Genomic DNA, 19499 nt, shown 5'->3' on the forward strand with positions numbered 1-19499 from the left:
CAATCCTTGGTTAGTGTACGACAAATGGTTTCAAAAAACATGGCGATTTCTGCTGTGGACTAAACGTTTGCGGCTCACGATTGACCCGATTCTTTACTGGCAGCTCGCTGATAGGCGCTGCTGCCTTATGGCATTGTATGGGGGACAACGCCAAGCAGTTAACCAGAGCGCCTTCGTCCACCTACCCAAGCGAAAGAAAGAAACGCAAGCATGCTTCTGCGTAACGCTCGACATTTTTAGTATGCATCGCATCCAACAGCGTGCTATCTCGAGGATTATAGAATAGACACAGGTGTCAGACTCGATCCAGCGGTTGGGAATAGGATCGGCAGCCGGAGGTGAGTGTTTTGACCTGAGGCATGAGATTGTCATTGACAGACGCATATGGGCTCTGCTGTGCCACAAGGTGGCCCCGTCTATCTAAGCGCCGGTGGATGAACTTGGACTATCCAGACGAAAGCGAAGGCAGATTATATTAGCAGCAAGTCTTGTCGTACGTGTTTTAATCTCGGCAAACCGGGAAACAAATAGTGATATCTTGCACCTCTAAGGTCGCTGAGTCACTTATTCGTGGGCTCTGATTGAGCCGCCTCATTCAAAATCTCTCACAAGTAGATGATTTCGACACTGACAGGACATGATCTGAACGCCCAACATGAATTCTAGTTGGTCGACAGCTTACAATGAACGTTTGTGTACTAGTCCTATTAAAGTAAGTAAACTCCCACTCCCACAGTACAAGAAGATTTGACGTGACTTGGCCCAGCGTCATGTCGCCGTTTGCCCCAGCCCAGCGAAACCCAGCCAGTCCCAACACTCCGAAAAATGGCATTTCCTTGAATTTGGTATCCCTGCCAAAGGTCTGAGTTTTGCTGAACCAAAGCACTGGCAAATGCCCCGATCCCGTTGTACTTCCACGCGCGCCAGTCCTGACGTCGACTCGGAGGCTCCGCAGGTGTATCGTCTTCCAGACGGATTTATCGGAAGCGATAAGGAATATTCTGACCAGCACCTTAGTCATGGGCCTGGTTTTCTGAATCCTGGGATATGTGTCATCATATTTAACTAAATCGACATGACCACTCGGAGCTCCAGGTGAGGCAATCACTACCCCCTTGCTGCATTTACAGTGCAACCATCATGTACGACATACCTGCTTCAGGCTTTCCCGGCACTGCAGTATTGGGTGTGATGGAGACGATCCAGTTTTATCCATTCCTCACTGCCGCAGGCTTGCTGTTTGGTCTATGGGGCTTGAAGCATATCGGAGTGAAGAAGCCAAATGCTAAGCGCCTTCCCCGTCCTCCAGGTCCCAAGGGACTCCCCATTCTGGGTGCCGTGTTGGAAGTGCCGTCAATGGGTGATAAACCATGGCTGGGTTACGATAAATTGTTGAAGAAATATGGTGCGCTCTGCGTTAAGATCTGGTGCTCGTGCATAATGCTTTTACCAGGCGACATCATATACTTTGAGGTTGTCGGCCAACCATTTCTAGTTTTGGGATCTTTGCAAAGAGTAAATGATATATTAGACAAGAAATCGTCAAATTACTCAGACAGGCTGAGCATGCCTATGTTGAGGCTGTACGTTCCCCTGAGTCCAAGTCTTTTTTTTGCAGCAATCTGAATTGCTACATAGAATGGGTTGGGGCTACGATATACCAAACATGCCTTACGGGACTATGTGGCGAAGGCACCGCCGTGCATTTCACGAGCATTTTCATGCGAACGCCGTGCATAAATATCTACCGACCCAGGCGAAAGAATCTCAAGCCTTACTCTGTCGGCTTCTCACGACACCGCAAAATTTTATGCATCACATCCGACAGTAAGCCATGATCATTCGTAGTCAATAGCCTGGCCAATGTTTTCCCAGCACTTTTGCATCGACTATTATGAGTATCTCCTACGGCCTACCAGTCTTGGAATCCAACGACCCATATATCACTTTGGCTGAGGAGGCCCTGCGAGGTGTTGCCGAGGCTGGAATTCCGGGGACTTTCTTGGTGGACCTGCTCCCGTTCTTGAAATATGTGCCAGGCTGGTTTCCTGGTGCTGATTTCAAGCGGAAGGCTGCTCACTATGCCGCCATAAATGCTGAAGTTGTGAATCAACCTTTAAAAATCGTGCAAAAAAAAGTGGTAAGCCCTTAGTTCCACATCACCGGCTACAAATCGAACAGGCTAAACATCGTATCTTCAGGCGGAGGGAACGGCGATACCTTGCGTTCTGACCTCTTTGTTGGAGGAATTTCCCGGAAATGAAGAACTAGGCCAAGTGGAGAAGGAGCTTATCTCTCGAAATACCGCTGCAATAGCATACATTGGTGAGCAATCATAATTTTGGATCTGACTTCACATTGTCAATCACTTGGAGAATAGCTGGAGCCGATACTGTTTGTCCTATTTTTTTTCGAAATTTCTTTTGACGCGGCTCACTCTGAATCAGACGGTATCAACCACACAAACTTTTTTTTTGGCCATGGCGATGTATCCGGAAGCCTTGCGAAAGGCACAGGCGGAAATCGATGCAGTCGTCGGAGCAAATCGCCTTCCAGACTTTAACGACCGCCCTTACTTGCCGTACGTAAATGCAATAATCAAGGAAACGATGCGTTGGAAATTGGTTCTTCCCCTCGGTAAGAGGTTTTTCAATGTCCTCAAGTCCTCCTCCAGTTGTTCATCGTGGCAGGTTTTGCACACATGTCTACTGAGGATGATGAATATGATGGGTACTTTATTCCGAAAGGTACTGTTGTCATCGGAGCTGCATGGTGCATTTTTCGCCTATGTGAAAAATCTTTTAGTATTGAAAAGTTGTGTATAGGTCAATTTTGCACGATCCCGAAGTATTTGAAGCCCCCGAAGAATTCTGGCCGGAGCGCTACCTCAAAGACGGTCAAATAGACCCAAGCGTTAGGGATCCAGTCGTCGCCGCTTTCGGGTTCGGCAGAAGGTGAGTGAAAGAATGGCATTGAAATGATTCATTCATAGCCGGGTTCTACTAGGATGTGTCCTGGCAGGTACCTGAGCGATAATTCTCTATATTCTATCGTCTCGTCTGTCTTGGCGGTGTATAATATTAATGCGCCACTTGATGGATCCGGAAAGCCTGAACAGATTGACGTGAATTACACAAGCGGGCTTCTGTCGTATGTGATCTTTCTATAGAGTCCACAAGTATGTGTTCATTCCCCGATAGATATCCCCTACCTTTCAACTGCACAATCAAGCCACGCTCCGAAGCTGCTGAATCTCTGATTCGAGGCCTCAGTGATTCTCTTATATAAAGCCGTGACCACGCCATTTTGACTGAGTAAGAACTGTAACATTACGAACTAGTCGGCTTCTTGTCCATATTTTGCCAGTACATGTACAACTGTTCGCCATAAGGTCGACGACGGAGCCGTAGCTGAGGGCATAGAGAACTTACGCCAGACGGCGAGTACGTTTGAAATTATGCCCCGCCTTTTTTTAGGACAGCTGCTAATCATCACCTTGTGCTACTTAGCTTTACCATGAACCCTGATTCTTTTCTTCGCATCTTTCTTCGAACTCTCAAAATCTTGCTTAGCTGAGAGATAACGAAAGAATTATTGTGAGGTCAGCTATGCAAAGTGTACTGACTGACCAACGATATTGAGAAATGGAATTTTACCAGCCTCATAAGAGAGAAGTTTTATGACCTCTTCTACAGGGAATTCGCCCCTCTCAGATTTTTCTTTAATTAAATTGGTACCGTCAAAGATCTGCGGGAAGCAATGTAACCATGAAGCGCATCTACATTGAAAATGCACAAAACGTACCCCGAAGTGCAGGTAAAAATAGTTTTCTCTAAAGGGGGAAGGGAGGTCGTTGAAAAGTGAAAATTGCTCATAGATGGCAAGCTCCTTTGTCCATCCTGGGATAGCATGTCTATCACCAAATGGATCCATTATCCGCCTCACGATAAATCTGACTCGATAAGCATTGAGAGTAAAACATGAACTGATGAGTCTGAGGGCCTCACGTTATGGGAAGTAGGAGCTCCTCTCGGTAACCCCACAACTTTCAATTGCTGAGTGGGAACAGTAATTTCAGGAGTCGACGTGCAATGGTGGGTGAAGTCTAACTGGTTCATTAGCTTACAATCTGGCAGGCCCCAAGACCCGTAGTCTCCCCATGTGCGCATATCAAATACTCGATGATCAAAATATGATTGGTGATATTCAAGGACCGTCGGCCATTCGTAGACGTTAATAAGATCCCGCAGGTGGTTGAGGTATCGAAAGAAGACGAGGTTGATTGCCGAATAGGTGAGATATTCACTCAAGATGGCAAAGTAGACGTGAAGGGGGTGTAGAACGGCCCAGGGTTCTTGTACAATGAGGCTTCTCTCAGATCCTCTTTCGACATAGACTGTGGTCGCAGTTTGTACAGGTCCCGCGCCAAGAGTTGATGGTTGATTGCATTCAATTAGCTTTTCCTCGACATTGACGAAGGTTGCACGTAAAACGGATAGCGCTTTCGCTGGAGGCAAAGGAGTTGCCATGAGGTCAGGAGATGGAAGTGTGAGACTTTTCGAAGTTCACACGATGACACACGACTTTTTCCCGTCACCTCAACTTTTGGATGGAATTCCCCATGACTTCCGCCTTTGCTTCAGTCCCAAAAAAATGTATGACATCCATCATTACGCATAATTTCAATGCAGGCGACCTCTACAAGTTGTGTTTGCCAGCTGTCCCGAAACAAGCGGAGGAACTGAAAGCCGAGCCGTACAAAACACCCAATGCCGTCGTGGTGCCCCTCCAGGTCTACTTTGCGATTCTTTCTTCGTTCGTCTCTTCTCCCGACGTACCCCTTCAACTTTTTTGGTATCTGGATCACCTGCAGCACCTTGTCGACGAGTACCAATGGGAAGGCGTCCTGGCGTATCACACACTTTTCTTCAACGAACGTGTGCGAGAGATGAAAAATAACTGTTACTCCGGTTGGGGTGCTCCACGCTATGTGTTGATGAGCTGTCTTAAACCTGAAGACCCGCTTTCTCCGTCCAAAACAATTCCTACTCTGCAGCTTGAGAGTCGTAGATTAATTCGTCAGGACGGCTGCTGGGGGGATTACTATCACTACCCCGTTACTCCAATAACGTGAGTAGAATTTCTGTTGAATACTTGACCTGAACTCCCTTTCCCCAGTATTGTGACACGACGAACGACGGGCAATCCTTTGGCTAAGGATCTCAAATTCCAGATGCACACCAAGCATAGCGGAATTTGGGAATCTTTTGCAATGGAACGAGAATCTTCTAAGCATCATGGACAACTTGTAGTATGTCTCCGTTCTTTCCTATCGCATTCCCCCTTCTGAAGTGCTTTAGGCACTCCACGACGGTAAAATCATGGAACCGCGAAAGCCAAATTCTACGTTATACGTGGAAGATCTCGCGAAAGCGTTCTCCTATGAGGGCGGCGAATACCCATTCTTAACTCTGACCAGTGAATAATGATTTATTTCAATGGTCCATTTAAATCTTACGCTTCGAGGTCAGCGCGCCGTGAATACGAAGAGGCAACAGCGTGGGCTCGAAAAGCCCGTCTTGAGGCAGAAAAATATCAACGCCGCTCAGCTCGAGTTTCTGCGTTCAAAAGTCTTTTTCCACATGCGTTCAATATCTTTGCTCCATCGAATTCCCGCGTTCGAAGTGCGTCTCCTGACACCTTGGTTGGGCAAGAGCATAACGAATCAACAAGCGCCAGAGATAAGGACGAGGACCAGGGGGATTCCGCTCAAGCGACGACATAAAACTTTATTATGAAACAAAGCACTTGTATCTACAGAATTGTATCTCGAGAAGACTCCCAAATATTTGAGTGCATCTCTCAGCCTCGTTCCCCCATTTCTCTCTCCGCCGAAATAAGAGTCTTGATTTTGTAGCTTCCTAGAACTGGGAAATCAACTCTAAGGTTTCTCACCTAAATCTCAATACGGCTATTCCCATGTTTTCATAACGCTCACGGCTCAAATAAGCTTGCCTAGAAGCATGCAATTGACAAGACATAGTCTCGTCCCTGCCGCCCAATTTCATCTCATCGACAATTTCTATATCTGGACCACTCGTGATTTCAAGGTCATCTCATCAAGGTGCATGTTTTTAATATCGCGCATGTCGTTTCCAGAAGGAAACTTTGCGCCAGATGTGCAAAGGGTCTTTATACGCATCACATGAACCAATAAGTTGTCAAACGTGCAAAGTAGCTGAGATGAGAGACCTCGCACATAAAACACGTTTTTTCGCGTCGATAAGGAGATGGGGTCTAGAAGTACTTCATGAATATGTAGATGTGATTCAAAGGATGACTGACATTTACGTTGAACGAAGATCATCGCTTGATAACTTAACCTCTGGATCGATGGTACCTTGTTCACAGAAAGCTAATGGGTTCATTCCCCGCGCTTCGACAATCCGATTCAACGAGTCCCGCAAGAATATGGCGGAGATGAAGAGAGGGCCTCTATCGGGGGGGGGGGGGTGTTAGTCGTTAAAGTACCTCAAAGTCTGAGAGTAAACTTCGCATTGATTGACCAACTCAACTGTCCAAATCGTTATCGCGTTAATAATAACCAGAGGACGAACATCAAGCTCACAATTCGAGATAATGGTGTACTCTAATCTGTCTTCCAGCAAGCCTGGGGAATGTTTGTCACAGTAAACGAGGCTCAAGCGCTGTGGCGTGTCCTTCCCATATCATGTGTCGAGAGGGGGGCGCATGTGGTGCTTGGTGATATCATAGACATCCATCTGGTCGCAGTTGCCTTTTACCGCTCGGCAAAGGGGTCCTCGTAACGCGTGTGCAAGGCGTGTTAGTGAAAAAAACCAACGGCCATCAGCAGGCATTTAAATAAACCCTAGGAGGGCTCGGGATTCCTTGACGCTTTGCAACAGAGCCAGACAATAAGTCTACTTGCCTCGAGGCATGATGATCGGAAGATAGGACCCGCATCCCGCTTTTCATGTAGTACAGTGCGGTGTAAGGCCTTGATAGAACCCAACTCGGCTCAGAGTCGGCTGATTGATATGATAGACGTTATCTTTTATGTTGAGCCTCGTTTATGACAGGGAATCAGGGAAATGTTGTCCTGGCCAATTCATGGCTCACGGATGGGTTGTAGCGAAACAAGCTCAGGTTGAAGCTTCGGTGTGAGAGGGTTGGATTTAATCTGTAGATCTGCAGCGAGGTACGGGTTGGTGCGGGAAGCGCATCTTCGAAGCGTCAAAACGTGCCGACCACGATCGATACTGAAATCGTCATCGACACCCAAGACTTCTAGGAACACTGCGATCTCAAGATCTACGGAACGTCAAAAATAGAGCGACCCTTGTAATAGGTCGTTGAATTATTGGTGAGGCGGGAGAAGGAGGAACTTGAGGAGTCGGCGCGAAAATACGGTTAGAGACTTGTTGCCTAGACGCGGGGCGTCGGCCCCTCCCTCTTCGCCCTTTGATGTCTTATCGTACCGTTTCCGTTCAAATGTGTCCACGATTACAAGCGATCATCAATTTGAATCTGGAATGCGATGGGAGAATGACCCATAAAAAAGCAGATCATTCATCACATCCGCTATGGGTAGGTCAATAGGACGGACTGAACGGCCACTCGGAGTGAATTGACCATCAGTGCCATCCGAGATCATAGATAGGCGATCGTTTCTCCTCTTAACGGGAGCGTCACTTTCCAGGAGCACATTCACCGCGCAGGACGTTGTCGCGGAGATGACGCGGGACGTGGGGACATCGATAGAGAAGTGGTGCGTGCGCAGTGAATCCTCTGCAAGAAAATTAAAGAAATTCTTCAGCTTCGATAAATTCAGAGAAATATGAGAGATCTTGAAGAAATCGGGCGCTGAAGCACATGGAGGGCAAAGGGTTCTGCTTCTTTCAATTTGCTTGTAGTAAAACCAGAAAAACCCGATGTAAAAATTTGAAATGTTGTAGAACTCCGGAAAATCCCCAGTCGCGGCCTGCGCGTGAGCGTATCGAGAAGATGGGCAGAGGGGATGGGTGGAGATGAATGCTCCTGATCGGATGCTCGGGGAGTGGGAGAAAATAATCTCCCACGGCTCGCGGACACAAAACGTTTCAACAATGGTGGCATCAAGCAGCATCAACCGCGCATGGCGATGAGGTGGGCCCCGATATCAACGCCAGGTGATATTCGTGTGACTCGCGCTCGATGAAACACGAGGTGTGTTGCCGAGAACCCTGAGTAAAAGAAAAGCCCTAACCCTACTACACGCGCCAAAGTTCGGTTGGAGATTTGGATTTCTGGATTGGCCTCGTTGCAGAAGTGCTTTTTGCAAGGGTCAGTGGAGGGATGAAAAGCACATGTATACATGGAGATGACGGGATAGGAAATTAGACTGGACCAAGTCTGGAGTGACGCCTGGTGACAGCTTAGTGACGGTTTGCGATCAGATACGTAAGCAAGTTATATTATAGGCAGTGTCTTCCATTTTAGGCTTACGTCCTTTGTCCTATTTATCATCATCCTTTAGGTGAAGCGAGAATTTTTCCCCTTCGCCCTATTACTTTTTCTCTTCCTCCACCCTAGGGGTGCTTTCAACTGGCTGGTCTAATGCTCACTCTAATCCACGGATCTTCCTGCGACGTCTGCGCTGAGGAATATGGCGCGCAACGTCTGCCCCATTCCATTCCCTGTGGTAAGTTTTTTTTTCTGTGAGAAAGTTTTTTTTTTCTCACTTTTTTTCGGTGGCGAACAGGCCACGTCCTGTGCGCGAGTTGTTGCACGACCATAGTTGAAAAAACTTCCCCCCGGCTTTCACCTGTCTGTCCTTTTTGCCGCGTAAACTTCAACGGCGATGACATCCGGCTCATTCGGATGGATTTCACAACGAGTGGTTGGAGTACGCCTAGACGCTTACCCACTGTTGAGTCGCAATATAGTGATCTCACCAGTGAGTTTTTGGCGAGGAGGACTGAACGACTCTTGTCCCCAGAAGGTAACTCGAGGATCCGACCCGAGGCCCGACGGCTGGAAGACAAGGTGGCCAAAGTCGCCGCAAAAAAATGTTCTGTTGAGGAGGTCTCTGCTCTTCACAAAGAACTCGAGGGTTGGCTCTTGTCTGAGAAGGATGACCAAGTGCTTTCGACTCCTAGTCATGCCGAATCATTCTGACAATTTTCTTTATCAGACTTCATCTCTTTTACTCAGCGCAGCTCTGCTGCGGGCCATCCTCATGAATCATTTATCCCATTCTGAGGCCAGTAAAAATGCAAAAACAGTCGAGGCGAACCTCAAGGTGAAACTCGACGCCCTTGAAACTACTAACGGAACGCTAGAATCTGAGTTACGACGGTGAGTCATCCGTGCCTTGGCGCCCTTAAAATTTTCTAACTAGCACCCGAACTACCGTTTCCCCTTCAGAACAGTGAGTTTATTGTTTCCGTGCCTGTCCTTCTTGAAGCTGACCTCCCCTTTCTTAGCGACAACAATATACACAAAAATCACAAGAATGCCAACAATTGCGAACTGAGGTTAACCAGTTGAAGGCGTTGGCTACCACTTTAGGGGTGCCATCCCACGATATGCCGCCCCCGCCACCACAGTCGCCGACACCACCGTCAACTTCACCGGTGCCTCCCTATAGCTCATCATCACAATCACCTCTTTCACGATTCAATTCCACGCATGTGAGATCCGCCTCCATGTCGTCACGACCTTCTACGCCCACTCCACCCGCCCGATCCCATACCCCCGCCGCTCCCCCGCCACGGTCACACACGCCTTCTCTCAGGCCGCAGACACCTTCTATTCGGTCACATACACCAATGCGGTCTTACACTCCGGCCCCACCCGTACCGCCGATGCCAAGGTACTCAACACCAACCCCGATGTCGATGAGGTCACACACTCCGGCTCCTCTAGTCCCGCCCAAACCCCGCCGCCTCTCGACACCCTCACCCCCCAAAATGATGCGTTCAGCCTCTGAAGAAAAAGCAGATGCCCATGAGCGCTGGATACCCCCTTCCGCAGACCCTGACTCGTTCGATTACTCGAACAAATACAAGCCCGTCAGGCCACCATCCCGTATGGCCACCCCTAGCATCTCTGCCTCTGCTGCCGCACGCTACAGAGAAATGCATGTCTATTCCCCGACATGAACGCTTTCACCCTCGGACATAATTCTATTCTAGAATTGATTCTATTGCGTGCATGTATCTTATTTGCTTCCCATTAGTTACCCACCCGTCTGCTTGGATATCCCTTTCCTCGTCTCCATATTCCCCTTACTCCCAAATTCCCCTTGCTCCCATATTCCCCTTGCTCCCATATTCCCCTTGCTCCCAATTCCCCTTCCCCCGTCTGCATATACCACCGCCTTATCGCAACCGTTCTCGTCCCCCGTAGTTACCTGTGTGGATCCACGTCTTCTATTTATCGCTGAGCTGGATTCCGCCACCTTTTACTCACCCATCATTCCCAATCGCCTTTCGACCTTCCTCTGCCACTTCCATCGATAGATGGCTAGTTCGGCCCTTTTACACCCACTTTTTAATCGTAGTACCTTTTTTAGCCTTTACAATCTCTTTATGGAGAGCGGCTGCTCTTCTTGCGTTTTTTCTCTCTTCCCTCTTTGCTGTCCCGTTTACCTTTTTTCCCCATTTTTCCCCTGCTCTAGTCCTATCTCGTGTTTTCTTGGTTAACTCCACTGTTTTCCTCTCTAGTATTACTTAGTTAGCATCGTACGTAGACGGCGGTTAGAGCCGCTCTCATCTCTCTTCATATGTAGCATTGTTTTTCCTTTTTTTGGAGACGTTCATGCCTATATGCAAAAAATTTAGTATGCATATGGCATTCGTACTTATAGGTAGTTATATCAATGTTAATAGTTTCGCTGTGATTCAGACGTTTCCAGAAGGTGGGCTCAAGGTGGACTCCTTCATTTAAGCTTGATGATGAGTATGTGATTACGCAGATTACATATACTACTTATATTATGCCCAAAAGTAGGTGCTTGTATTATAGTTCTGTCTTACCTTCACTTCTGTGAAGCGGAGAGGCGTCCACCTACCCCTAGGATACGCTCTGTAGCTCTCACATGATGTCCGATTCAGGGAAAGTGTGAAACTACACTACTTGCGACTTCCAGCCCATTGAAAACACACATATGACCCCGCGCCAAGAAACTAGTCCCCGTCAAGGGTTTATGGATGTATATCTCGCGGATCCAAAACGCAATCTAAGGAGTGAATTCAAACGGCCCCGGTGTACCTTGTTTCCATATGGAGGACGCAAGGCAAAAGCGATCGAACGAGGGAGAGCGGAAAACAAACTCGATCGCAGAGGTCAACCCTACATATGAATGTTATCGAGGACCGATCGGAGTGGAGCATGAACGGGAGGTTGAGACTGATTATACGCAGCCCAAAAGACGGCGTCCACCTGATGCAAGAGTAAAAATGTGGACTGCGCAAGATGTCCACGAGCCATGTTAAGTCAATTGAATTAGCGTGGGGCGAGGAGGATGCATGTGACGAAACCCCGAGCCCATGGACGTCGAGGGGGGTATCGCGATCACCAGTTTAGAGCTCGAAATGTGCGTCGCCAGAGGAATGGAAGCGTCCTACTGATTTTGAACGAAGCAAAATAAGAGTTTCGATCGCATCTCATGACCTCAACCTTGATGACGATCTTGTAAAGCTAACCCCAGACCACGTTTTTGCAACGCGCAGCAGCGTCATCAGCGTCATGGGACGAAGTTCAACATATCCATTCGGCGTGTAGGTGCTAGGGAAGCAGATCCTTTACCTCGCATGGCAGGGCATCATAAGGCACGCAGCCATGTTTCCGCTTTACCAGTTAATTCGCTCCTTCGCGTTCTCCTAGTACTAGCGGTCGGCGTAGTGGCAGCGCGCCTCACCTACTACTCACTGCGCTTGCGCCGCCGCCGCACGCTGGCCACTACCAAGTACTTAGTCACGCGGTAAACTCACCTCCGATCACCACCGACATTGAACAAGAGTTCAGCCCGGTAGAACATACAAGGAGAATTTCCCATCGTCGTGGGACCACCGGTTAGCGAATTGTGGAAGCGCAGTCTAGGAATTTAATGGCGGAGTTATGTGCCCGTTTCATTCCGGGGAAACCGATACAGCATCGCAGCAGTTACCACCCCAAATGCCTGGATATGAGAATCTCCACCGCGGAGGGTTAAGTTCCGTTGAAAGTAGCCATGATTCCCAGAAGTACTGTAGGTCCGTCCGCTTCCTGACGCTAGAATGTCTGCCCGAATCCCCGCATCGCATACCTGGGGACAGTGGACAGCAGTGGGAAGATAGGCGGTCAACCGGTCACGGGTCGAGCCAAATTGTGGTGGGATTCGGAGCTCGAGAAAGATGACTCGCAAAGGCCGCGAACTGGGAGGGAGAATCCGTAGGCCGACGATTTTTTGTTGTTTGACGTTCGAGAGAAAGGTGGGGGAAAGAGGATCAACTTACTGAGCGACATATATGGTGGGAGATAAGATGGAAGCTACTCTCAAATAGGAAGGGCGTCTGATCTTCTGATGGAAGCATATTTTATTATCTGATAAGATGCGCCCCTGTCGTGAACTGCACGTTCAAGAAGTCAAAGACATAAGTATGCTCCCCAAAGTTCGACGCATACTACAGTATAACGCCTACACTGATTATACAACATGCTGATCATTGATTCCACGAGAGGTGGAGGGCACAACCTGACGGCTCTAAACGGTAGCATGAACACCGCTGTGGGAGACCTGTGAACCGAGTGTGAGCGTCGAATCGTCGCCCTTCAAAGTGCTCACGTTGTCTGAGATCCCCAAGGCCCTTGTGATGGCTTTGAACTCGGCTTCCGTGGGCCTTTGGGTCCCTGTGCAGACTGCCAACCCAGTGGTAAGCGAATCAACGATCAAATGCAACCCTGAAATCGCAGCTCACTGGCAATGACCTGCTGCTCAGTGGACCCGATGCTAGCAGCTATCTGTGCGTAGGAAATTCCTATTTGATAGTTAGGGGATGATTGCTAAAGAAAGCCCGTTGTGATCGTCGACGCACCTGTCCTTGCTTGGGCAGCGGCGAGCGCAGCGCATTGCGGGTTTGGTGCCATGGTGTCTAAGTCGTGTGTGATGGTTGTTATAGATAAGGCGATTGGTGATGGGTGAATACAAGAGCTGTGGTATTTATACTGCCGGGGAGGGAAGTGGCCAGTGACCGTCGAGAGTAACGATCAATAATCAGCTGATCTAATCGATTTGATTCAACGTTAGAGGACCCTCAGACGAAGCCTCTGACCAAACGCACCCATATATATTTATATTACCCCTCCCCTGTCCTCGATTCGAGTACTCTGGGTAGGTGAAATCGATCCTCCTTTATCACACTATCTTTTTTTCACGGCAAGGCTTCTCCAAAATCCGTTTGCAGTCTCTTGATAACGTAGAATGACGACTGAAACTGGCTGTGGAACTGAAGTAAAAAAAAAACCATTGCCTAGTGTACCACCACTGTTTAATTGTTTTTCTCTGCAACGTCCGAGTCGAATGACATGCGAAAAACGGAGATTTGATGTTTTTCAAGTTGATATCTTCATGTAAATTCTTTGTAAATTCTTGCAAAGAATGACGTGTTGCTTGACGAATACAACCGTCGCGTCTGGAGGTACTTTATAGAGTGATGACAGAAATGTTCAATCGTACTCACCAGCGACTTGAGGGGGCCTGTTTGTACAAAGCGAGGTGGAATTCGCAGAGGTGTCTAGGGTTTTTCACTTAGCTGTCACATATAAAATATGGAACGCTCGAACTTGAGTATCTTGACAAGTTGAGGGTTGCAATATGAGGAATTAGATTACCAAAAGAATAGAAAAAAGAAATGTACATACTATAAGAGGGTGCGCAATGGTCAAGGGACCGGCAATGTCTTCACCATCGCAATCGGCGAGCCCGCAATTGATTCCAAATTGATTCAGTTGCGAGATGCCAGATGAGAAGAGGTTCGCTCTGTACAATTCCCGACCCCTTGTCGCCGCTATCACCTCGTGATCTCTTTCGTTTGAACAACGCAGCAGAGGACAGAGTGGAAAGCAAGTGGAAAGGTGGGATCGTCCAGGCCTGGCCTAAGCGGGTCAAAGATGTAACGAATGCGGAAGTAGGTCGGGCCGATTTACTTCCGCATTTTGATCAGCTTTTTTCCTAATCCAATCAATCCGTTCTTGCATTGAACATGACATTTTCCTTCATCATGATTTTATCTTACCTATAGATTTCTTCACCACAAGATCTTCGACTTCCTTATTTTAGAGTTTTGGTGAGTAAATGTGTTGTGTTAAAGTGTAGGTGACTCACTGAACCGCAGGTTTATTGCCATAATACCGACATCAGGAATTCCTTATACCACTTTAGAAACCCTCAAGATGGGCGCTGTGGAACACATAGACGATGTCGTCCCACCGCAATACGAAATACGAGCCACCCGATATGGTGGTCGCGGTGTTTTTGCACTTCGTCCGATCCCAAAAGATACCCTTGTTCTAGCCTGTGCTGCTCCTTACGCCAGCGTTGTCTTCCGAAAGTTCAAACGAGAGGTGTGCGGCTGGTGTTTTGCGTACTCATTCGAAAGCGGGAAAAACAAATGGAGTATTCGTCTAGACGACCCTCGGAAAAAAGGTTGTGGAGGAAATGGGGACGGAGGTGGGGGGACGTGGTTCTGCATGGACGAGTGCCGTGAATCGTGGGTCCGGAGCTATCATTTTGGGCAGGACAATGACCTGGGGTGGTGGATGACCGTCAATGCGGCGTTGGAGAAAATCGTCACGCAAGCTAACAAGCGGAAAGTGAGCTGTGACCGAAAACCGAGCTCCAATTCTGGTGCTTCTCCCATGTTGGAACACCTGGACAACCTCAAGGAGGGAGATGTCACACCAGAAGCAATTAGCCACGGTTGGAAAGTCGCTGAAAAGGTTTTCTTTGAGGAGGCAAAATCCGTTGCGGGTTCTTGGGGTGTGGAAGTGATGAGTGAATTTGAAATGGACACCGTTCGTTTCGTTTTGAACGGTCTTATCACCCGAGCCATCCAAGAAATTTCGCCTTCCACCTCTTCCGCTGCCACCGCCGGAGTATGGGACGATCTACTGTCACTTCAGGATAACGAATATGCTCTCATCCGTTCCAAACCCTATATCCTTGCTTCGCGGATCCGTATTTACGGGTTCATCAAGCGATTCGTGCAACTTGCACGATCCGAGTGGAAAACGCAGGCGGCTGGAGTTGATTACGAATCAGCATTCCAAGTACTCTGGAGGCTTGTCTCTACCCCGGAAACGGTACGTGCGATACTTGCGCGGGACCACGGGAACGTGTTTGGGATTTGGGACACGGCGCCTGACGATGAGGAAAGCGAGATGCTCGGATGGGGATTGTACGTCTCTGGATCGTATTTTAATCACGGTACTTCTATATCTTATAACATGACACAAATGCCGGCTGACCTCACCTGTAGATTGCAGTCCCAACCTCAAGAAACGTCGACATAAACGGGGAATCAACTTTTATACCACCCATGACGTCAACGCTGACGAGGAGCTGTGTATCAGTTACGTTGATGTTTGCCCGGGGGCAAGCGTAATAAATCGGAAGACCGCATTGGAAAATGATTGGTTCTTTGTATGTCAGTGCGCCAGGTGCGCCAGAGAATCAAACGTTGAAATAGACCTTTGTATTAGAGATTGAATAGAGATTAAAATTTAGAGACGGAGTTTAACAAGGTTGGGTCAAAACCTGAAAGAGATAAGGTGTGAATTGCAGGGGGTGTCCGACTTGAAGAAGTTCAAGCCGTCGTCGAGAATAATACAAGACACAAAAGAGAAAGGAGAGCGCTATAACACAACACACCTCTTGGAGAGTGGTCCTTCCCGTACAAGTTTGCGATCCAAAAAACGAATCTTAGTTGTGTGTGCCTCTTTCGAGACTCTCGAGGAGGAGAGCTGATAATCGCCGAGGCGTCCTTGGGCGTTTACTGCTTCGGGAGCAATGTATAGCCCCTCGACCAACTGTTGTGAATCTGACTAGGTCACTGTCACGAGCGCGTAGATTGCCAAGTGGAACACCAGACAACCACACCTGGTCCACAGGTATGGGAGGAACCAGATGATCGTCAGACCCCGTCAATCCTCTTCCTTCACAAGAAACAATCGTTCTTCTTCCTTCATCAAGATAAATATCCACACAAGAGCTGGGAGCCAAAAATACTTACTGAGCACGCACCGGCAACGTTGCATATCCGCAAGGGGGTTTGTAATGCATCCAAAGGTGTTGGGAACACAGAATGTTGGCGACAGAACTTAGAAGCAAATGCGATAGCGACAGCGGGCCAAAATACCGCTTGTTGCCACAGCGCTGTTGGGTGTTGTTCTTCGAGATGATAAACCTGTGCAGTTACGGTTTTACGACCCTAAACCCATCCCCTTGAAGTCATGAGTGGTGCTAAGTGCCTTTATCAGTGAATGGGAGTCATACCTTGAAAACGTTGCCACCGCGCGAGGCGCTTTTCCCGCGATTCTGCGCTTAAGTGGTCGACTGATACAGCGTCACGAGAGGCGAAATGCGCGTCTATCGAACCAAGACTGTGGGGTAGATCTTCCGGTAGAACCCCACACGCAGTTAACGTTATTCGATAACGTACCTTTCCCAGTTGAGGTTGGCAAGACTCGACCGTTGTAAAAGCGCTAGGCACCAAGTCCGCCACGATATTAAATGTGTCGGGCATGGCCGACTTTGTGTCTCGTTGAAGAAGGTAAGAAACGTGGTGGGGTGTATGTTCTCTTAGTGGTAGTGAATCTTAGTTGTGGCGGTTAATTGTTCATCCTAAACTCGAACGAATCTGTTAGTGACGAAGTGAGAAGCGATATCATGAATTATTTCACCTTTAGATTGTTCCGCTGGAGAACAAGAGTGTTGTGAGATGTTGTCAAGGGCACAGCGTTGAACACAGGTGCAAGAGGTGACTCACTATTGACCGATTCTAGGACTTACACCTTGCACGGAAGGACAGCCCGGATATTTATCAGATCTCCGGCGTGATGGAGAAAGTTATGTATGTATCCCCGCCCCCGGAGTAGCTGTACCGATGTTGTCAGAATCTGTCTTCCCTGCAACAACACGCGTTGCCAACGTTTCCTGTGTCGTCGCCGCCCATGGGCCAGACACTCGTGATCCCCCATAGTTGGATAGGGCGGCGGAGAGGGACCGGGGGAGTACTCACGGAAAGAAGTAGTACAAGAATTGAATGCGATCCAGTCTAGATAAACGATGATAACATCGCCCTGGTGCCCGATCACCGGAAGGATACTAGTGCTTCATTTCGGTTGAGACCATTCATAAGCTTAAACTGAGTGAAGCGTTTACCTTCGGCGCGGCAACGTGGTTTGAGCATGTTTCCGGGGGGATGGATCCGCGTGATGTTGTAGAGAGCCCTGAAGGTGAGTACGGGGGGGAGCTCTGCGAACCAGCTCAACTAAAAGGGTCTGCGAGGAGATGTCGTTGAAGACCAAGTACGTTAGCCCCATGGTCCATGACAGACGCGGCTTGCGGGCCATAGCCAAAATGCGATTGGCGTCAGTTAGAGAATAGCCACCGAAATATCCGTTCTGAGATTTGATGTTTTTGAACTGCATACCCATCTTCAATCTTGAACAGTCTGAACACTAGCAAGAGCAAAGGAGTGGTATAAGATAAGAATAGCCGCCCCTCCAGAGCGATGATTTTGGTACAAACACGGAAACAGTAGTAACGTACGCCAATACTGAGTTGCAGATCTCGAGTTCAACGCCCAAATAAGTTATCTTCCTCACACTCTCCACGCAAAATATTGACAACACCGATCATTTTGTGAATGCACGAATCACTTTCGCGGAAATATGGAGGAAGAAAATGGAGCCGATGAAGGAGAGGGACAAGACGAGCACAATGAAGGGATCACTGTTGTTCGAAGTAAATGGTATTAAAAGACGGAAAGAGACAAAAGATAATTGAAACGTACACTCGCAAGCCAGGAGAATCGTCCGTGTAAAGTTTCAGCATGGTGTTTGACGAACCACCTGCACCTGCAGCACGCGATGAGTTTGGTCGTGACACCTGCGAGCCCGCCGCGCGTCGCCTATTCACTTTCAAGTCAAATTAAACCTTCATAAATGAAGCCTTGAGGATACGCACCGAATCTGAGCCCCAGGTGGCTTTGCTACCGCTGACGAAGAAGGGCGACCGCTTGAACGTGGAGAATCGGAATCAGACTGTAGAAGTATCAGTAAGTATCGAGTACAAGGATACTACCTTTCCACTCACCATCGCAAATGAGGGTGCCGGATGGAGGAACGAATATGTTTTACGGGTTTGCTGGCAGTGACGAAGCAAGAATTGGTGCAACGTAGCTAGATAATCGTGGGAGAATATTCTAATCACACGTGACCTGATGACCTTTGAATCAAACAGCCATCAATAATCCTCCTCTAGTAGCATCTCCCCTCGGCTGACTTCCGGAAGATATAAGCCACACAGGTAGAGAAATTTGGACCCTAAAACTACATATGATGAGCTGTACGCCATCTAATTTTTACATATCGTCATCTGATCAAAATCAGAGTCACAACTATTTGAAGATTGCCGGGGTTCATGAAGTGAGTTCTTTTCTACCTGAAGAGTGCGCTTTGGAACGATAAATCCATCATAGCTGTACCCATCGTCAAAATCTACGACATCGCTGCAGACTATAATAAGAAGTCTATCGGGAGATGGTTTCCAATTTCCCTTCTGTTTTCGCACTCCTCGCTGGGTTTTCTAGATCTCCGTCTCGGGATCGACAGCGCTTTAATTCGCGGAGATGAGCAAAGTAACTATTATTTTCCCCGCGACTTGAAAGACGCCAAGTATAGAGACAATGAACTCACGCTGTCGATCTTCATGTCTTCCACGTCTCATCTACATTCGACTTCCTTCGACGCAGATCTTCCGTCATCATTCTGACTCTCTATCGCCTCATCTAGGGTGCGTGGTTATTTCTTATGTTTTACCCTTGCACTATCCTTGACATGGTCAGGATCCCACAATACATTTGTTGGCTCCTTGCAATTGGATCAAACATCGTCACTTGTGAAGTAATGAGCCTTTGGAGCTTGTATCACACATGTGAGGTTAGAGCTTTGGAGAATACCACGCGTCGCTGGCTACATCTCCGACGACATGGTACAGGAACTCAACGCCACCACTGATCTTCTCAGAGACATTCCCACTAGATCAATGTCGAATATGCAATGTGCAGTGCTACAGAACACCATATGTTCTCGGCTCCCTCATCGATAACGATTGGGGCGCGATAAGAAAATACATAATTATCGCAATCCAGCAAGGGTCTCAATCAGCGACCACATGAACGAGTCACGGGGCGGGAGAGGCGCTCCCGCAATGATCGTGAGCTTAGAGTCTT

The 19499-nt window shown here is 48.1% G+C and overlaps 9 protein-coding genes across 9 annotated transcripts; 6 read left to right on the plus strand and 3 right to left on the minus strand.

Annotated features, from left to right (window-relative positions):
- Positions 1-1440: 1440 nt before the first annotated feature.
- Positions 1441-3288, plus strand: LACBIDRAFT_248682 (uncharacterized protein; the record flags this gene model as incomplete). Its single annotated transcript, XM_001879259.1, has 10 exons — positions 1441-1583; positions 1639-1781; positions 1920-2140; positions 2202-2325; positions 2381-2394; positions 2448-2637; positions 2691-2772; positions 2826-2954; positions 3007-3150; positions 3201-3288. The coding sequence occupies 10 exons, from the start codon at positions 1441-1443 to the stop codon at positions 3286-3288; spliced, it is 1278 nt and encodes a 425-aa protein (XP_001879294.1).
- Positions 3289-4091: 803 nt separating this feature from the next.
- On the plus strand, positions 4092-5900 carry LACBIDRAFT_325808 (uncharacterized protein; the record flags this gene model as incomplete). Its single annotated transcript, XM_001879260.1, has 7 exons — positions 4092-4094; positions 4212-4293; positions 4692-5130; positions 5179-5311; positions 5361-5478; positions 5532-5684; positions 5821-5900. 7 exons carry the CDS (start codon positions 4092-4094, stop codon positions 5898-5900), a joined length of 1008 nt encoding a protein of 335 aa, XP_001879295.1.
- A 2616-nt stretch (positions 5901-8516) lies between these two features.
- Positions 8517-10902, plus strand: LACBIDRAFT_293754 (uncharacterized protein). Its single transcript, XM_001879261.1, has 5 exons — positions 8517-8701; positions 8762-9141; positions 9194-9357; positions 9427-9430; positions 9486-10902. Exons 1-5 carry the CDS (start codon positions 8617-8619, stop codon positions 10161-10163), a joined length of 1311 nt encoding a protein of 436 aa, XP_001879296.1. The 5' UTR covers positions 8517-8616; the 3' UTR covers positions 10164-10902.
- Positions 10903-11762: 860 nt separating this feature from the next.
- LACBIDRAFT_318246 (uncharacterized protein) lies at positions 11763-12402 on the plus strand (the record flags this gene model as incomplete). Its single annotated transcript, XM_001879262.1, has 1 exon — positions 11763-12402. The coding sequence occupies exon 1, from the start codon at positions 12124-12126 to the stop codon at positions 12400-12402; it is 279 nt and encodes a 92-aa protein (XP_001879297.1). The 5' UTR covers positions 11763-12123.
- Positions 12403-12563: 161 nt separating this feature from the next.
- Positions 12564-13225, minus strand: LACBIDRAFT_318247 (uncharacterized protein). The gene is made up of 4 exons (XM_001879510.1): positions 13080-13225; positions 12963-13022; positions 12830-12903; positions 12564-12781 (listed from the first exon to the last, which is right to left on the minus strand). The coding sequence occupies exons 1-4, from the start codon at positions 13129-13131 to the stop codon at positions 12749-12751; spliced, it is 219 nt and encodes a 72-aa protein (XP_001879545.1). The 5' UTR covers positions 13132-13225; the 3' UTR covers positions 12564-12748.
- Positions 13226-14436: 1211 nt separating this feature from the next.
- On the plus strand, positions 14437-15751 carry LACBIDRAFT_248400 (uncharacterized protein; the record flags this gene model as incomplete). Its single annotated transcript, XM_001879263.1, has 5 exons — positions 14437-14665; positions 14699-14757; positions 14827-15266; positions 15324-15469; positions 15522-15751. The coding sequence occupies 5 exons, from the start codon at positions 14437-14439 to the stop codon at positions 15749-15751; spliced, it is 1104 nt and encodes a 367-aa protein (XP_001879298.1).
- On the minus strand, positions 15744-16885 carry LACBIDRAFT_318249 (uncharacterized protein). Its single transcript, XM_001879511.1, has 4 exons — positions 16704-16885; positions 16538-16644; positions 16275-16485; positions 15744-16224 (listed from the first exon to the last, which is right to left on the minus strand). The coding sequence occupies exons 3-4, from the start codon at positions 16297-16299 to the stop codon at positions 15965-15967; spliced, it is 285 nt and encodes a 94-aa protein (XP_001879546.1). The 5' UTR covers positions 16300-16485; positions 16538-16644; positions 16704-16885; the 3' UTR covers positions 15744-15964.
- An 844-nt stretch (positions 16886-17729) lies between these two features.
- On the minus strand, positions 17730-18408 carry LACBIDRAFT_318251 (uncharacterized protein). Its single transcript, XM_001879512.1, has 4 exons — positions 18362-18408; positions 18233-18309; positions 18060-18176; positions 17730-17998 (listed from the first exon to the last, which is right to left on the minus strand). Exons 1-4 carry the CDS (start codon positions 18362-18364, stop codon positions 17902-17904), a joined length of 294 nt encoding a protein of 97 aa, XP_001879547.1. The 5' UTR covers positions 18365-18408; the 3' UTR covers positions 17730-17901.
- Positions 18409-18552: 144 nt separating this feature from the next.
- LACBIDRAFT_318253 (uncharacterized protein) lies at positions 18553-19415 on the plus strand. The gene is made up of 4 exons (XM_001879264.1): positions 18553-18613; positions 18658-18693; positions 18747-19060; positions 19113-19415. The coding sequence occupies exons 3-4, from the start codon at positions 18954-18956 to the stop codon at positions 19282-19284; spliced, it is 279 nt and encodes a 92-aa protein (XP_001879299.1). The 5' UTR covers positions 18553-18613; positions 18658-18693; positions 18747-18953; the 3' UTR covers positions 19285-19415.
- The last annotated feature ends 84 nt before the right edge of the window (positions 19416-19499 follow it).

Source organism: Laccaria bicolor, genomic scaffold (assembly GCF_000143565.1).
Source record: "Laccaria bicolor S238N-H82 LACBIscaffold_8 genomic scaffold, whole genome shotgun sequence".
Taxonomy (NCBI): domain Eukaryota; kingdom Fungi; phylum Basidiomycota; class Agaricomycetes; order Agaricales; family Hydnangiaceae; genus Laccaria; species Laccaria bicolor.

Bases quoted from the DNA above. Each gene is read 5' to 3' on its own strand.
- LACBIDRAFT_318247 (XM_001879510.1), bottom strand. From the start codon at position 13,131: ATGGCACCAAACCCGCAATGCGCTGCGCTCGCCGCTGCCCAAGCAAGG. The intron at 13,023-13,079 runs GTGCGTCGACGA...ACTATCAAATAG, and splicing joins CGCTGCCCAAGCAAGGACAG to GAATTTCCTACGCACAGATA. The intron at 12,904-12,962 runs GTGAGCTGCGAT...CTGGGTTGGCAG, and splicing joins TGAGCAGCAGGTCATTGCCA to TCTGCACAGGGACCCAAAGG.
- LACBIDRAFT_318251 (XM_001879512.1), bottom strand. The intron at 18,177-18,232 runs GTGCGTATCCTC...GAAAGTGAATAG, and splicing joins CCACCTGGGGCTCAGATTCG to GCGACGCGCGGCGGGCTCGC. The intron at 17,999-18,059 runs GTACGTTTCAAT...TTCGAACAACAG, and splicing joins GATTCTCCTGGCTTGCGAGT to TGATCCCTTCATTGTGCTCG.
- LACBIDRAFT_318249 (XM_001879511.1), bottom strand. From the start codon at position 16,299: ATGCAACGTTGCCGGTGCGTGCTCA. The intron at 16,225-16,274 runs GTAAGTATTTTT...ATCTTGATGAAG, and splicing joins ACGTTGCCGGTGCGTGCTCA to GAAGAAGAACGATTGTTTCT.
- LACBIDRAFT_293754 (XM_001879261.1), top strand. From the start codon at position 8,617: ATGCTCACTCTAATCCACGGATCTTCCTGCGACGTCTGCGCTGAGGAA. The intron at 8,702-8,761 runs GTAAGTTTTTTT...GGTGGCGAACAG, and splicing joins GCCCCATTCCATTCCCTGTG to GCCACGTCCTGTGCGCGAGT. The intron at 9,142-9,193 runs GTGCTTTCGACT...TTTCTTTATCAG, and splicing joins TGTCTGAGAAGGATGACCAA to ACTTCATCTCTTTTACTCAG.
- LACBIDRAFT_318253 (XM_001879264.1), top strand. From the start codon at position 18,954: ATGAACTCACGCTGTCGATCTTCATGTCTTCCACGTCTCATCTACATT. The intron at 19,061-19,112 runs GTGCGTGGTTAT...TGACATGGTCAG, and splicing joins TCTCTATCGCCTCATCTAGG to GATCCCACAATACATTTGTT.